This window comes from Procambarus clarkii, chromosome 63 (genome assembly GCF_040958095.1).
Source record: "Procambarus clarkii isolate CNS0578487 chromosome 63, FALCON_Pclarkii_2.0, whole genome shotgun sequence".
Classification (NCBI taxonomy): domain Eukaryota; kingdom Metazoa; phylum Arthropoda; class Malacostraca; order Decapoda; family Cambaridae; genus Procambarus; species Procambarus clarkii.
Window position 1 is genome coordinate 3,135,368 of NC_091212.1, and position 17,527 is coordinate 3,152,894.

General features: G+C 34.0%; 2 protein-coding genes across 2 annotated transcripts in view; both read left to right on the forward strand.

Moving 5' to 3' along the window:
- The window catches only part of LOC123748311 (uncharacterized), a 314,236-nt gene that overhangs the window by 162,687 nt on the left and 134,022 nt on the right, over positions 1-17,527 (forward strand). The window lies entirely within an intron of this gene.
- Positions 8,209-17,345, forward strand: LOC123753238 (uncharacterized). Its single transcript, XM_069308617.1, has 8 exons — positions 8,209-8,392; positions 10,331-10,420; positions 11,522-11,608; positions 13,993-14,040; positions 15,077-15,235; positions 15,521-16,018; positions 16,244-16,479; positions 17,173-17,345. Exons 2-6 carry the CDS (start codon positions 10,402-10,404, stop codon positions 15,631-15,633), a joined length of 426 nt encoding a protein of 141 aa, XP_069164718.1. The 5' UTR covers positions 8,209-8,392; positions 10,331-10,401; the 3' UTR covers positions 15,634-16,018; positions 16,244-16,479; positions 17,173-17,345.

Below are 17,527 nucleotides of genomic sequence, written 5' to 3' on the forward strand. Positions count from 1 at the left end.
AGATATAAAATCGGAGATACGTAAGTTCTATTCAGTTGTGTATTTGTGAACTAAAGTCTTTGAAAATGTAATAAGTTTTACGAAACGCGCCCGTGTCACGTCAGACTAGAAATAAAAATGAATTTTGGAGAATTAATTTTTGATTTACCTCCAACAGTGAAGCGTAATGTACGAAAGATTGAGAAAATTCGTGTTAGAATTATTAATCTTACTTTTTCGGTCATATTTAATAATATATATATATATATATATATATATATATATATATATATATATATATATATATATATATATATATATATATATATATATATATATATATATATATATATATATATATATATATATATATATATATATATATATATATATATATATATATTTATATATATATAAGGCACACGATAATATATGACATAATTTGTACTCCTTACAACTCAAGGTCATTCTGTAGTTTGTAACTTAGTTAATAAAGCTCCCAAGCGGGCTCTGGGGCCAGATTCAGGAAGGTACTTACGAAGGTTTTTCTTCTTAGCTACGAATGTTTTCCTTCTTAGCGCCTTCGTGGGGGCTACGTCGGTATTCAGGTAGCTACACTAAATGGAAAAACCTTCGTAAGTTTATCCGGGATTTAAGTATGGTTTCGACCACTCATAGCTTTACGTAAACTGGATATAACTCAATTTTTCTCTACTACATAACACTGGGATCGATTTTAAGATTTTGGAACATGAACAAAAGATTATAAAAATTGAATCTAGTGAAGAGGAGTCCTTCGTGTTAGTTATATATGCATTTTCTGCTTGAAACTTAAAAGTAAATATGTCTTTTATGATAGTAGAATTAGTTTTATAATAGCAAGATATTATACCCGTAGTTATTAAGTAAATAAACACTGGTGAACATCAAATATGAGAGAAGGTGATGAGCCCTGCCTGATGGGATCATTTACTATTACCAAATGCCCCTGTTCACCTAGTAGTAAGAGTGTACCTTAGCTATACATACCCATTTCTAATTTATTTAGTTTGGTTTTATTTTGAAATTAAATCTGGGTGAGACAAAATAAAAATATGCTGCACAAATGATGTTAGGTAAGGAGAAGGGTAAAAATGTCAAAAACTTTATTCATTGAATTCTTAAAGCTATAATTATGACTATATAGACTATTAAAAAAGAGAGAGGGAAGTGGGGGTCCAAGACCTCTTCCTGCTATACAACTTTGGTGTGGAACAAGTAATTATCAAAAGAAGGCACCATGCCGGGAAGGCTATGTAGCAGTAAGGCAGTGAGGTGAGGCAGCTACTTATTTGAGAAACGCTTATTTTATTTACCTTATAAGCTGAGGCAACTTATTTTATTTGAGGAATACTCAGCTGATTCCTCTACATTTAGCATGGAACAAATTTGTGTCCAAGACCTCTTCCTGTTACACAATTTGGCTGTGTGTAACCAAACTAGAAGTGCTCTACAAATCAAGGGACCCAGAATATGGAATGACCTCCCGAATCATGTCAAAGGCTGTACCTCTCTCAACCAGTTTAAGAGTTTAACCAAGTACTGCCTAATTAACTCCATGTAACCTAACTTACCCCCTAAATGTCAACCCATGCCTTGCTATTTTTTAAACAACGCTGTTCACTAACATGTGCAATTGCTGATTTATGCTATGTTAACCCCCCTTTTTGTATTTTTTATTCCTTCTTTCAACACAGTTTATACCTAATACCGATTACTATTAAGTTTTAGTCTAAGTGTTTTCTCCCCCACACCTTGCCCGAAATGCTATGAGTATTAGTGGCTTTAGGAATTGTATGTACTAGCTCTGTCTATAAATCCAACATTATGTTTGTAAATCAACTGTATGTACTTTTCCTGAATAAAATGTATTTATTATTTATTTTTTAATCAGTAAGTATTAAAAGAAGGCACCAAGCTGGGAAGGCTATGTAGCACCATGGTGTGTACCAATAAACCAATTTTTTTTTTAACAAATAATGCACCTGTATGCTAAAACAAATCCTGTCAACTGTAAAAATATTGATGCAGTTATTTAAATAAAAAATATAATGAAAGAAATATTACTGGTTTATTTTTATCCTATCTTTTTGTACTGTACAATATATCCAAGGAAGTGAAAAATTGAGACATAATGCACAATTTAATGAATGATTAGCATAGATTAGCAGTTCAATAGAAATATGACTATTACATATCAACATGAGATCTTAATGATCCATGGTCAACATGATTTAATAAGGATAATACAGTACAGTACTGTATTTGTAATAATACAAACTATAATTTAAAGTCTTTATTACTGATTTTTTTTTTATTAAGAAGATTAGGTATACACAGCAATGTGCTGCTACCCTATTCTATATAGAATATTACACAGTGTAGATAAAAAACTAGCTATAAGTTTATCTAATACTCCCATCTCACAGGATGGTTAGACATACATGGAATCAATTTAGAAAATACCAGCCTCAATACAAAAAACAAATCAACTCTGACTAAACAATTCTTTGCGATTTTCACAAGAGGTAAGCACTGAATCATGGAAACATTATATTATAATTACTCTTACCAGTTTCTACAAGACTCCTCTCAAGCAATGTATTTTTTAACATGTTTAGGTATACACAGCAATGTGCTGCTTCCCTACTCTGTATAAAGGACCACACAGTGTAGATCAAAAACCAGCTACAAGCTCATCCAACATCCTCACCTCACAGGATGGCCAGTTATACATGTAATCAGGAGAGAACAAAATACTTAATGCTGATCTATTAGCCTCCACTGGCAAAATCTGGGTGCAGCACAAGAATATCTTCCAATATTCCTGAGTGTATGAAATAATTACAGAGCTCAAAATACCTCATACCATTTGGTATGAAGTCACTGATAACAGGGCAATCACAGATATAGTGTTGGAGAGTATGTTCTCTCAAGTAGGACTGAAAACAGATTTTTTTTTTCCACCAAGAGGGCTATAAACCCATAGAACCGCCTACCCGCTGAAGCCGTAAATGCCCAATTCCAGCTAAAAAATATCATTAAGACAATTGGTGGGCCCTTTAACAAGCCGCCGGCTTTCTGTCCTCTTCGAGGCCACTAGATAGTTAGTGGCACTTGGGTAAATTCAGTAAATATATACAATAATTGTCAGCGCATCTTCCGAGCAACAAGGACAGCTACACAGTATCTCTTACAATTACGTAGGTAAACAACAAATGTAACATATTTGTTTACTACAATGTCCGTGTTGGCTGTAGAAGTTGAAAAAAACAGTTTTACTTCGAAATATACTAATTTTATAAGAAAAATCGACGTAAATAGGAAGCAGTAGAGCTCCGATAAGCCAGCACTAAATCTTCAATATGAAGAATGTTGCTGCTCTCTGATTGGACAAATGAAACACAGTAGTGACCTCTATCGGCACGCAGGTGAACCAACAAATTTCTTCCTAAGTGGACGTATTTTAATTGCACCTAAGCATCTTCTTAGGGCACACTTAGGAACCTTCGTAGCAAACCTACTTACGAAGAAATACATGGAGCTTCCTGAATCTAGGTCCCGGATACCCTATGGCTCACAGTCCCAACCCTGGAACCATGCACACCTCCACCACACCTACCCACCGGTGACACACATATATAAACCTCTAGGAAACTTGCGGGACAGATACTGGCAAGACTTTGCTCAGTCCATTGGTAATACTAAGAACCTTAAAGACATATGGAGAGCAGTAAACAAAATCAGGGGTTGTAAGACCAAATTCATTGCTCACTCAGACCCAGGGAAAGTTGCTAATGAGTTAGTAGATAAATGGGCTAGTGCTGCTGGTATGGAGTCCTTACCTGCAGACACGAGAGTCACCATTGAGTCATGGGAAAATATTAGAAATGGAGTAACTTTATGTGCCTTAAATACAAGATCTATAACATGCACTGAGATAACTCACGATGAGCTACTGGATGCTATAAAAAGTGGCAGCTCTACTGCTCCGGGAAAAGATGGAGTAACGTATGACATTCTTAATTATTTAGCCGGTATGAAACCTAGTCCCTTACTTGATTTGTTTAATATGAGTTATAGAGAGGGAAAGTTACCAAGAAAATAGAAAGAGGCTGTCATCATTCCTATCCCTAAGTCAAACGGAGGCTACAGACCTGTCTCCTTAATATCCTGCTTTTGTAAAATGATGGAAAGAATTTTGTTAAATAGGCTACTCAACCTTGTAGGTGATAACATGTCCAGTAATCTCTTTGGTTTTATCAAAGGCAAAAGTACTGCGGATTGTCTCTTAAAGTGTTTGTCTAATGTGGATGACAATTGTAGAGTTTTTGTTGATCTACAAGGAGCATTTGATAAAGCCAATGGGGAAGTAATCTTATACGAATTAGCCAATCTGGGAATAACAGGGAGATTGCTACACTGGATAAGGGATTATCTACAAGGCAGAAAAGGTCAGGTGTATTACCAGGAATACATGTCTAAGGAACGGATGTTTCAGTTAGGTACCCCCCAAGGGGGAGTATTAAGTCCCACCTTATTCAATGTATTAATGAACAGATTAGCATCAGAGATGTATCCTCCAGGGGTCACGACGATCATATATGCTGATGACATTCTTATACAAGGCACTTCTGGCAACAAAATTCCAACTGCTCTTAACATACTTGGTACAACCTGTCACAAGTTAGGCTTAGTTATAAATGCAGATAAAACCAAATACGAGTATAGGAAACGAAGAAATATAACACTTACTCTAAATGGTGTGGAACTGAGCCGTGTTCAGAAGTACAAGTATCTGGGCATGTATGTTGGATACACGTGTGAGAGTAAAAATGCTGAAATAAATCATATCAGCACCTTATGTAAAGCCCGTCTGCATCCTCTGAAAGCACTGGCTTTTTCTGGTAAAGGTGTTGGGGTACCTATCTTGCGGATGTTATACATAAGTACTGTTCGGTCCCTGATAGACTACGCAGCACCCGTATTGTCTTACACAGGCCAAGGCAGAATTAAAAAAAATAGAGCTGATACAGAACGAGGCTATGAGGATTATTCTTGGATGTCAAAGAAATGCAATGATTGAAATAATAAGAATGGAATTAAATTTACAGAGTGTGTGTGATAGAGTCCGTGACATTAACACTAGAGTATCTATTCGGTTCATGCGGAGAAAAGGGGGGGATAAGCTGTTTGAGAGCGTTCAGACCTGCTTGAGTGACGTACACACTTCCAGGAAACTGAGGGAGACACGCTACACGAGGGGATTAGCTCATGACCTCAGGGAATACGACGTACTTGACTGCTGTAAACCCTCTCGACAGTGTAATATGTCTGCTCCCTGTAAAGTACACAAAATAGACGTCGAAATTGTACCCCTCAAGGTGAAAAAGATTCATCATGGACCGGGACAATTACGGTGTTTGTATGGAAGCATGATATCTCGGTTACCAAGAGGCAACAGTTTACATGTATATTGCGACGGGTCGGTGGCGGAGGATGGCAGGGCAGGGTGTGGTGTCCTAATAAGGGAATATACGGAGTTTGGGACTGTGGACAGGATAATTGAACTCCGGCTTAGTAATTATATATCATCCACACAAGCTGAACTGCAGGCCATTCTGGCGTGTTTGGAGGAAGTACGTCATGACGACAAAAATGTTTTTGTATTTGTCGTTAGCTGAGGAGCACTGGAGTCCTTAAACAGTCGAAACCCAGTCTTCATGTCTATAGTTGAGGACTGTAAGAGAAGAATAACTGAGATACAGCTGAAAGGTTATAGTGTGAAATTCATGTGGATTCCATCTCATGTTGGAATAGTGCTCAACGAGGTGGCGGATGACTTGGCCAAACGTGCCACATCAAAACCACAAGTTGACATTGAATGTGAATTCACAATGAGACAAATAAGAAGCAAAATCAGAAATATTCAGGCACAGGCGGGAGTGGAGAGGAGAGAGATAATGTATGAGAGTAGTCAAACCATGCAACACTAAATGTATGTGAGTCAAAACACCCATTTCACTTATGGTAAAAGAAGAAATGCTTGGAGTGACTCTGTGTACATGCGGCTCAGGCTTGGGTACAAATATTACTGGGAATATGGGATAGGTGTTCATGATAATGACATGAGGTGTAAACTATGTGGTATGTTCAACCTGTCCTCTTAAAAAGAACGTCAACAGTTGCCGTTTGACTCTACGGCTGTTTTTGGACGTTATTTTGTCTTAAACTACGTCTATTTTCGCTTCCATGGACTATCTCTTGTTATACAATGAAATACCACACTCTTATTATTCTATAACTCACTGACTATGCTCTGATATATGTTCTTCAAGTAAAAATACATATATTTTTGCCTTAATTAGGCCATAATTCAGAAAATTCCAGCCCATCGATCGTTATATTTAGGAAAACATCTAATAAATTTGGAAATTAATTTTTCGTTCGCCGACAGTTTCCTGTTACTATTTAGTCTTTTATGCTTTAATGTCGCTGGTCATTGTGACTTTCCCAGGATTTATATATGTTTTGTAGTAGCATTTAGTCACACTACAGTAATTTAACTAATGGGAAACCTTTATAGTCGTCGTAAATTATTAATAATCATTTATCAAATAATAAATTAGCAAACATATACAACTTCTTATGTTACGACTTTTCGGGTAGGCCGTTCTGTTTGTTTACAACCCCAATGTTTCAAAAAAGACAATACTTTTAATATGTAAGTGACTAAGTATGCTCTAATACATGGTCCTCAATGAAAATTATGTTTTTTTTGTTAATTTGTCCATAATGAATAAGATTCGTTACTGTTGATCTTTATATTAAGAAAAACATCAAAGAAATTTGGTATTGAATTTTCGTTCAAATATAGTTTCCAGTTACTATTTCCTAGTTATCCTTAAATGTAGGTGGTCATTATTTTACTGTTATGTATATAGAAATTTAGCATTATGCATTTATAATACAGAACAATTTGGTCGTTCCACTGCCTCATAATTATATAAAATTCATTGTGACAAATACTTGATAATTAAAATCAGAGTTTTTTGACAATTATAAAAAATCCTGTTGAAATCATGCCGTTTTGAGTTGTCATACACTTCTTAGTAAATAATATTGTGTAATGTTTGGCACAATGTATCACTGTATTTACAAACTGTTTAAGTATTAATGTATTCATTTTTTTTAATGTGTAATATGTTACTTAATCCTAAACTTCTTTTGCAACATTTATATCAGTTATAAATAATTGTCGCAAAACGGCGTATGAAAAAATAAATTTCCCCAAATGAAATTAGTGTATCGGCGATCGAGCGGCCATATTTAAAAGTGTATACTCTTGTCACTGTTCTGACATTAGTTTTCGATGTACGTATTTCATTTTTGAACCAATGTGTTCGCAATAGAATGTTCTAGAGAACATAAGTATAAAACGTCACATAAGGATATGTTCGACCGGCAACATATATAAAAACTACGTCGATTATACTCGTCGTGTCAATAATACAATTGTTTTACCACGCTGATTCAATGCCATACTGTTTTCTCAAATAAGCTCTTCGGCTATTAGAGAAAACGTAAATTTCATGGCGAACATTTGTAAACTATCCCCAAGTAGATCGGATCGAAATTGGAATTTATACAAATATTTATTCTCGTGTTGCCCGCCAGTGTCACCCTTGAGTAACCAGAAACGGATATAAAAACTAGGCTAACTCATCCTAATCCTTGCACAAGCCCTCCAGAATTTCTTTATTGAAGATCAGCAAAAAATTATTGCGCAGCTCATATTATACAGTTTAAGAATGGGATTTCCTTGTTCTAAAGGAATGAAAATGACACTGCCTTAATCTCAGTCGATTAAGGCAGTTATTGGGATGCTCCCGGTGCTCGTGCACCAGGCACGGGCGATAGTGTACGTTTAATTGTTCTTTTAGTGTAAATAACGGAATAAAATGTAAGACATAGTCTGCAGATCTTTTCCAGATATCTTTTATTTTTTTTCCTAAAGAAAACTAAGATATTGCGAATTTTGCTTAACAAGTACATTAATTATTAACTTTTTGTCGTTATTATTGTTATAATTAAAAGAATTACACCTTGTTTTTTGCTTATGTACAAAACATAGTCTAATAACCACAGTTCGTTGCCCCTAAATCAACACAACATAACCAGTTTATTCATGTCATCGCCCCTAAATCAACAAAAACAACCAGTGTATTATTGTAAATGATAATGAGTAAATGATATCTTATGATTTCTTAGCAATGGTAAGACATTTTTAAGAGATTAACCTTCGTATGCTGTATACGAACTGAACGACCGGGCTTCACAACAAAAACATGGCCACATCAGTTGGATTATTCCGGTAATATTGAACTACTGTTCATTGTTATTAGTTTAACAATAATGTTAGGGAATGTCATAAGAGTTAGGGAATGTCATAAGAGTAGTCACAGGGCAACCAAAGATACCCAGCTTCTGGGTACGGGATCTTTGCCCGAAACGCTATGTGTGCTAGTGGCTTTACAATAATAATAATAATTTATTTAGGAAAAATATATACATAGATGCAGAGTTACAGTACAAACATTCTGTTTGATTTATAGATAAAGGTAGTACATACAATACCTAAAGCCACTAGTACGCATAGTGTTTCGGGCAAGATTGTAAAATCATCATTATTCCTATTTTCTCTCTTAACCCCCAGTGTACCTTCTCGTATAAAAATAAATAAATAACCAGGGTTTTTTATGTGGCTGTGCTGAAAGCCTGACGGAAAATAAATCATTGTGTCGGATAACAGGAAGCTACAAATTAGGCTTATATTGAGGTTCCCCCCTTCCCCCTTTCCCCCCCAATTACGGGTCAGTCTAATTACCACAAGCTACCACAAGCTACACAAGCTTCACAAAGCTTCCTGGCAATACGTTAGTAATGAATAAATATGATATGTTAGGCTGACCTAACCTAACCTAACCAAATCTAACCTAACCAAATCTAACCTAACCAAATCTAACCTAACCAAATCTAACCTAACCGATGCTTAGATCGTCGACTTGATTTGGTGTCACCATTTCTTTATTTTCGTCTAATTTCTTTATAAAAAGATACTTTTTCAGATTAAAATTATGTTTTTTCGTGTTGTACATTCAGTACCAACATTTAATGAGTAAATATATCTTATTTATTCATTACTAACCTATTGCCAGGAAGCTATGTGAAGCTTGTGTAGCTTGTAGTAGCTTGTAATTAGACAGACCGCCAATTACTGGTGGAGTAATTCAGCCTAGCCTACTTCTTCCTAGCATAACCTAGCCAACACTAGCCAAGCCTAGTCTACCCTTGCCTAGCCTAGCAAACAGCCCTGAACCCCCTACTGTTAAGACTCTGCTCTCTGATTGTACCTATGACACCTATTATTAATTTCCTTCTGTATCTTTAGCTCCAGTATGTTGTTATATTATGCTGTGCAAATTTGGGACCTGGCCCTCTAGTATCTTACATATATGTATTATTTGATACCATTCTTGTCTCCTGTCCAGAGAGAACATTTTGAGAGCTTTGAGACGTTCTCAATTATTTAGATGTTTTATCATTTATATGTTTGCTGTTTATGGTCTCTTTATTTCCTCTAATTCAGAGATTTCTCCTGTTCAGAAAGTGGGAGTCAGTCCTGAGCAATACTCAAGATGGGACAGCACCAGTTATTTGAATAGTATTAGCATTACTGTGGGTGGGGTCTTTGAATTTTAACATTCTCATAAACCATCCCATTATTTTTCTGGCCGCCACTATATTTGCTCGGTTATGTTCACAAAGTGTGAGGTCGTCAGACGTCGTAATTCTCAGATCTCTTGCATGTTTTTTCCTTCTTAGAGTAGGTCTGATTGTGTCCTGTGTTCCTTGTTTCATTTAATTTCCTCCTTTCTACCATACTTCAGCACCTGTAACTTATCACTGTTATTTCTGTTTTTTCAATGTCTCCTACAGTGCCAATTTTCTTGTGTCTTCTGTATCATCTGTAAATTTCATTGTTCAAATTTCAGTTATATTTTGCTTGTATTTTCACATGTATTAATTTTATTTTTATCTCAGTTTAATTACTGAAAAAATGCCAAGAAGTTAATATGTAAACAAAAAGTGCTTATGAGATTTGCATGTCACAACTCTCATTTGCAGTTTTTGGATGGTGGTGCAAGTATGCATCCTACCTTGTTCATGTAGTTTTATATAATTAATCTAAACTGATTCTATTTTATGCCTGGTTTTAAATAGTTTTGTACCTTTTGGGTAAATTTTACAGCAGCCCAACATCAATTTCAACCGGTGATATTGTTTCTCATGCAGTCGAATATCTGAGAGATCATTGCAACAATGGATTCCAAAAATCCAAGTAAGTTTCATTATACAGTAATTAGGATTAGGTTTCCTTTATCGCGATACTATATTTTAATCATATTGCATACTTTATGATAGTCCAAATTATCATAATTTTCAGGACAGAAAAGTGTATGAAGCAGTCTTTCATGCTACATAGTATCCATTTAGCTAAGAGTATAATTAGCAAATGATTCACAAAAATATTAATTACACAATTTGATAATTGTCCCAGACAGACGTAAAGATCATTGCATCTTCGTTTTCTGATGTGTTGTTTTGTCATCCAAAGATTGTACATTATTACCTAAAATTCCAATTTAGAATATTTATTAAGTATTACTTAGTTTGCTTTTATCTAGAGTATGCACCTCCTCTCTTGGATTGCCTACCCTCCATCCTTCACCAGACATTAAATATCTTTGCTTATACTAAGTATTTAAAGTGCAATCAATACCTGCTTGATGGGGTTCTGGGAGTTCTTTTACTCAGCAAGACTGGCAGTAGGCCAGGCTTGACTTGTGAGAGTTGGGTCCACCAGGCTGTTGCTTGGAGTGGCCTGCAGGCGCACATACCCACCACAGCCCGGTTGGTCCGGCACTCCTTTGAAAAAACTATCTAGTTTTCTCTTGAAGAAGTCCACAGTTGTTCCGTCAATATTTCTTATGCTCGCTAGGAGTATGTTGAAAAACCGCAGACCTCTGATGTTTATTCAGTACTCTCTGATTGTGTCTATGGCACCCCTGCTCTTCACTAGTTATATTCTGCATTTTCTTCCATATTGATCACTTCAGTATGTTGTTATTTTACTGTGTAGATTTGGGACCTGGGCCTCTTGTTCAGATGAGTTGCATAAAAGTGTGCAAGATTTACAACACCAAAAGAAATTGAAGGAGATTGAAGAGGAGATAACAAGGCTTCGAGCAATTTATGATTCCCAAAATAACAACCCAAAAAGGCAGACAATTATGTACACTGGCACTTCGTCTTGAAAAAGCAGAGCTTTAGGTATTAGCATTATTGTCAACAGTTAAATATAATCACTAACTGCTCTGAAATGTAATTATAAATAACTTGTTATAGTAATATATTTTTTACTGTTTTTTTCTATTACTAGGCACACCATCAAATCCTTTCCCTTGCAGTCATGAAGTAATGAAGCCTCCAGTTTCTGTTGTAGACCTTATACCTCAAAATATCAATGGTATGTTATCTAATTATTTTAGAGAGATACAAATATAAATGCATTGCCATAGTAACCAAGGACTAAGTTGCAAATACAGTGTGTGTGTGTTTTTTTTTTGTGTATATATATATATATATATATATATATATATATATATATATATATATATATATATATATATATATGTATATATATATATATATATATATATATATATATATATATATAAATATGTATATATATGTTATATATATGTCGTACCTAGTAGTCAGAACGCACTTCTTGGCCTACTATGCAAGTACCGATTGGCCTAATAGGCCAAGTGACTTTTTATTTTCAATAAATTGTTTCCTTTTTTTTAAATATTATTATTATATTATATTAAGAACATAAATTATTGATTTAGTTATGTTAGTTTAGATTAGGTTAAGATAAGTTAGGTTAGGTTAGGTAGGCTTGGTTAGGTTCGATCATATATCTACATTAATTTTAACTCAAATTTAAAAAAATTTAGCTCATACATAATGAAATGAATAACTTTATCATTTCACAAGAAAAACATTTGAAAAAATATTGAAATTCTGGAAAACTTGGCTTATTGGGCAAATCGTCGTACTCGGCCTACTATGCAAGGCCCGATTTGCCTAATAAGCCAAGTTTTCCTGAATTAATATATATTCTCTAATTTTTTTCTTACGAAATGATAAAGCTACCCATTTCATTATGTATGAGGTCATTTTTTTTTATTGGAGTTAAAATTAACGTAGATATTTGACTGAACCTAACCTATCTTTATAGGTTAGGTTAGGCTAGGTAGCCGGAAAAGTTAGGTTAGGTTAGGTAGTCGAAAAACAATTCATGAAAACTTGGCTTATTAGGCAAATTGGGCCTTGCATAGTAGGCTGAGAAGTGTGTTCTGGCTACTAGGTACGACACACACACACACACATATATATATATATATATATATGTCGTACCTAGTAGCCAGAACTCACTTCTCAGCCTACTATTCAAGGCCCGATTTGCCTAGCTAGCCAAATTTTCCTGAATTAATATATTTACTATAATTTTTTTCTTATGAAATGATAAAGCAACCCTTTTCTCTATGTATGAGGTCAATTTTTTGTTATTGGAGTTAAAATTAACGTAGATATATGACCGAACCTAACCAACCCTACCTAACCTAACCTAACCTATATTTATAGGTAAGGTTAGGTTAGGTAGCCAAAAAAAGCTAGGTTAGGTTAGGTTAGGTAGGTTAGGTAGACGAAAAAACATTAATTCATGAAAACTTGGCTTATTAGGCAAATCGGGCCTTGAATAGTAGGCTGAGAAGTGCGTTCTGGCTATTAGGTACGACATATATATATATATATATATATATATATATATATATATATATATATATATATATATATATATATATATATATATATATATATATGTCGTACCTAGTAGCCAGAACTCACTTTTCAGCCTACTATTCAAGGCCCGATTTGCCTAATAAGCCAAGTTTTCCTGAATTAATATATTTACTATAATTTTTTTCTTATGAAATGATAAAGCAACCCTTTTCTCTATGTATGAGGTCAATTTTTTTTTATTGGAGTTAAAATTAACGTAGATATATGACCGAACCTAACCAACCCTACCTAACCTAACCTAACCTATATTTATAGGTAAGGTTAGGTTAGGTAGCCAAAAAAAGCTAGGTTAGGTTAGGTTAGGTAGGTTAGGTAGACGAAAAAACATTAATTCATGAAAACTTGGCTTATTAGGCAAATCGGGCCTTGAATAGTAGGCAGAGAAGTGCGTTCTGGCTATTAGGTACGACATATATATATATATATATATATATATATATATATATGTCGTACCTAGTAGCCAGAACGCACTTCTCAGCCTACTATGCAAGGCCCGATTTGCCTAATAAGCCAAGTTTTCCTGAATTAATATTTTTTCTCTAATTTTTTTCTTATGAAATGATAAAGCTACCCATTTCATTATGTATGAGGTCAATTTTTTTTTATTGGAGTTAAAAGTAACGTAGATATATGACCAAACCTAACCAACCCTACCTAACCTAACCTAACCTATCTTTATAGGTTAGGTTGGGTTAGGTAGCCGAAAAAGTTAGGTTAGGTTAGGTTAGGTAGTCGAAAAAACATTAATTCATGAAAACTTGGCTTATTAGGCAAATCGGGCCTTGCATAGTAGGCTGAGAAGTGCGTTCTGGCTACTATGTACGACATATATATATATATATATATATATATATATATATATATATATATATATATATATATATATATATATATATATATATATATATATATATATATATATATATATATATATATACCTTAATTTATTACCTGGCAATGGCAATTCTGTAATTGCAGAGTCTCCCGGTGCTGCTGCTGTTGAAGTGTTACCTGAAAACTTTGATGGTATGTCACATTTGTTATTATTTAAAAAAAAATTCCATATATATATATATATATATATATATATATATATATGTCGTACCTAGTAGCCAGAACGCACTTCTCAGCCTACTATGCAAGGCCTGATTTGCCTAATAAGCCAAGTTTTCCTGAATTAATATATCTTCTCTATTTCTTTTCTTATGAAATGATAAAGCTACCCATTTCAATATGTATGAGGTCCATTTTTTTTTATTGGAGTTAAAATTGACGTAGATATATGCCCGAACCTAACCAACCCTACCTAACCTAACCTAACTTATTTTTATAGGTTAGGTTAGGTTAGGTAGCCGAAAAAGTTAGGTTGGGTTAGGTTAGGTAGGTTATTTAGTCGAAAAACAATTAATTCATGAAAACGTGGCTTATTAGGCAAATCGGGCCTTGCATAGTAGGCTGAGAGGTACGTTCTGGCTACTAGGTACGACATATATATATATATATATATATATATATATATATATATATATATATATATATATATATATATGTTAGGTTAGGTAACATATATATATATATATATATATATATATATATATATATATATATATATATATATATATATATATATATATATATATATATATATATATATATATATATATATAATATCATATATGGCTATCCTCTCTGAAATTGCAGGGGAAAGGACTTGGGTCCTTGATGTATGTAGGGTGGATCATACTAGGCTTGAGTTAAATGCCTTATAAAGACCCTTAGGCCATTTTCATAGTCATTCCTGATGCAAATGTCCTGTCAAGGGTGCATAGATAGATGAATAAATATGTAGATAAATGGATAAAGGGGTAATATTATAAACACATTTGTAAAAATATTATTATAAATTATAAATACTGTATATATATATAAAATTATTTAAATTTATATATACAAATATTTTTTGGTCAAAATATTGAATTAAAGTTTGAGTGAAATTTAAAATAGCTAAAGAAGATAGTCTAAAAATCAGTGTAAGATTATAATTAAAGTATAATAATTTCAGCCGCTGCCGAACTTGCTGCAGAAATAAAAAAAATCCAAGAATCGCAAGTGAAGATTTCTCAATGGCAGCAAAGAAGAATGAAGGCTGAAATTTCTTGGGAAGATAGTCGGTCAGTTCTATTTGAGTGGGAGGTGTGTAGGCACGCTGTTCCAGTTGAAGGTACATACACAATACTTATAAGCATATTGTCTATTTACATCAGCATATCAGTTTACATTACAACTTATTATATTTGCATTTTTTTTAGTTATATTTTTTGAATAGAGAGTGGATACTTCGTTTTAAATATACCTGAAGCATTTTATCATTATTGAAATTTTTTTATGTATACTTATAGACCATATTTTTTTCCTAATTCTGCATGATCTGAAACTGTACAGAAGTCTTTTTTGACAAAGATGCGATATTTTTGAACATATGTTTTCAAATATTTTCATTTGACAGACACAAAATGCTTCAAATGTATGATTGAAGCCAGCATCAAATGTGAAGATTGTCATCGCCTATTCTGCTACCACTGTGATATGAAAAAAACATTTTTTAAACCCATTCCATGATAGGTTTTCCTGGGCCAGTGGATATTATGAAGCATTGCCACCAACTGTGACTGTTGACCTTAATGTGACATTTACTGACTGGCGTATGTAAACCAAAAAATTCTTTACATATGAAAACTTTTCTTTTTACCAAGCCTTTACAATATAAGTACCAATTTATTGAAAGAAAAAAAAAAAAATTTTTTACTCAATAAGCAATTCAATTTTTATGGCATTTGACTTACTGAATATTATTTAAATATGCAATCTTTGCTAAGTGTATTATTATTTTCTTATTCAGAACCTGTTGTGCCAGTTCCTGTGCCAAAAATTTCCTGTAACTGTAAAGACTGTAACCTTAACATAAAGAGTTCTGACATCATGTGTACTTTCATAATGCTCTCAGGTATATTTTATTTAATATTAAGTTTGAACACATAAGTCTATGAGTATTTGCATCACTGAATATAGTAGCATCACTGAAGTTCTAGTGACGATACCCATACCCAAGCATGTGGACTTCAATCTTTGAGACACAAACATATCCATTCAGTGATGGAGATGAGTTTTACAAAAGATTCAAAATAAGCTGCTTTATTTTAGGAATAAATACTAAAACTAAGCTTTCTAGGCAGGTATGACCTTTATCTGCCCATATTTGAGTGTCAAGAGTGTGGATACAGCCTTCCTGCAGATGCTAAGATGTTGTATGATGGTGGATACTTCTGCTCATCAGCCAGGAAAAGTAACACATTCTTCAGCACCAAACTCCTGAACAACTGGCATTTCCTTAAAAGGAACAGCCCAGGTTTATCAATGAAATCCTTGTTAATAGCGCTCCAAGCGCTTGGCTCTCATAATGGAAGAGTAAGTATTTATTAATTTTATATATGTAATGTAAGTACCTGTATACATTAAACTGTATATATAATAATACATAAAAATATGAACCCACTCCACACATTCTCTTGTGCCACTCACATGTACAAAACCTTGTTCCTAAATGCACATCCTGATCTGAAACTCTTCCTTGATAGATGTAAAGGATCCCATAATCACCACACCAGAAATCAATATCTCTCTGATATCCCCTGAGTCAAACTAAATCTGTGCAAACTCTCTATGCAAATAAAGTAATTGGTTATTGCTCCTAATTGGTAAACTCTTTATTGAATTAAAAGCTGTCCAGCTGTTCAAAACATTATTCAAAAGTAAAACTAAAAAGCATTAATTTCATCCTTATAGTTTCCTACGTAGTTCTTCAAACTTGCACTGTTACTTGTGCTACCCACTCCCCTAATATATATGGCTAACTCATGCAACTTGCATGGCTTAGCCACATCTGTGCCTAGTGCTGGGAACTAGGTTCCCAGCACTACGCTGGGAACAAGGTTCCCAGTATTAGGCTGGGAACCAGGTTCCCAGTACTAGGCTGGGAACCAGGTTCCCAGTACTAGGCTGGGAACGTAGTTGTTCAATCTTGCACTATAACTTGTGCTACCCACTCCCCCAATATATGGGGCTAATCCATGCAAATTCTATATTCAGTATATATTTCAGGATGGTTGCATCAACTTTGAAGCTGCTAAAAGAACATTCCAGGAGTGGAGATTTATGCAGTATGAACTTGCAAATGTCCAAAGCTACAATAAGACCGTGTGCCCTGCTTGTCATACTAACCCATTTGCCATACATATTGATGGCAACAAAAAGTTATTCCGATTTGAAAAAGTTGGGAGGTACAGTTCTTAAATAATTTTCCTTTTGTAAGATAAATTTTTATTTTTCAACAATTAATACATTTCTATTAGGGCAACTTATATATCACAATACATTATTCGTTATGTAAATATATCAATATCTGAAAAATTCTTACATGCAATACATAATAGCGTTATTCATGTATTACAACATT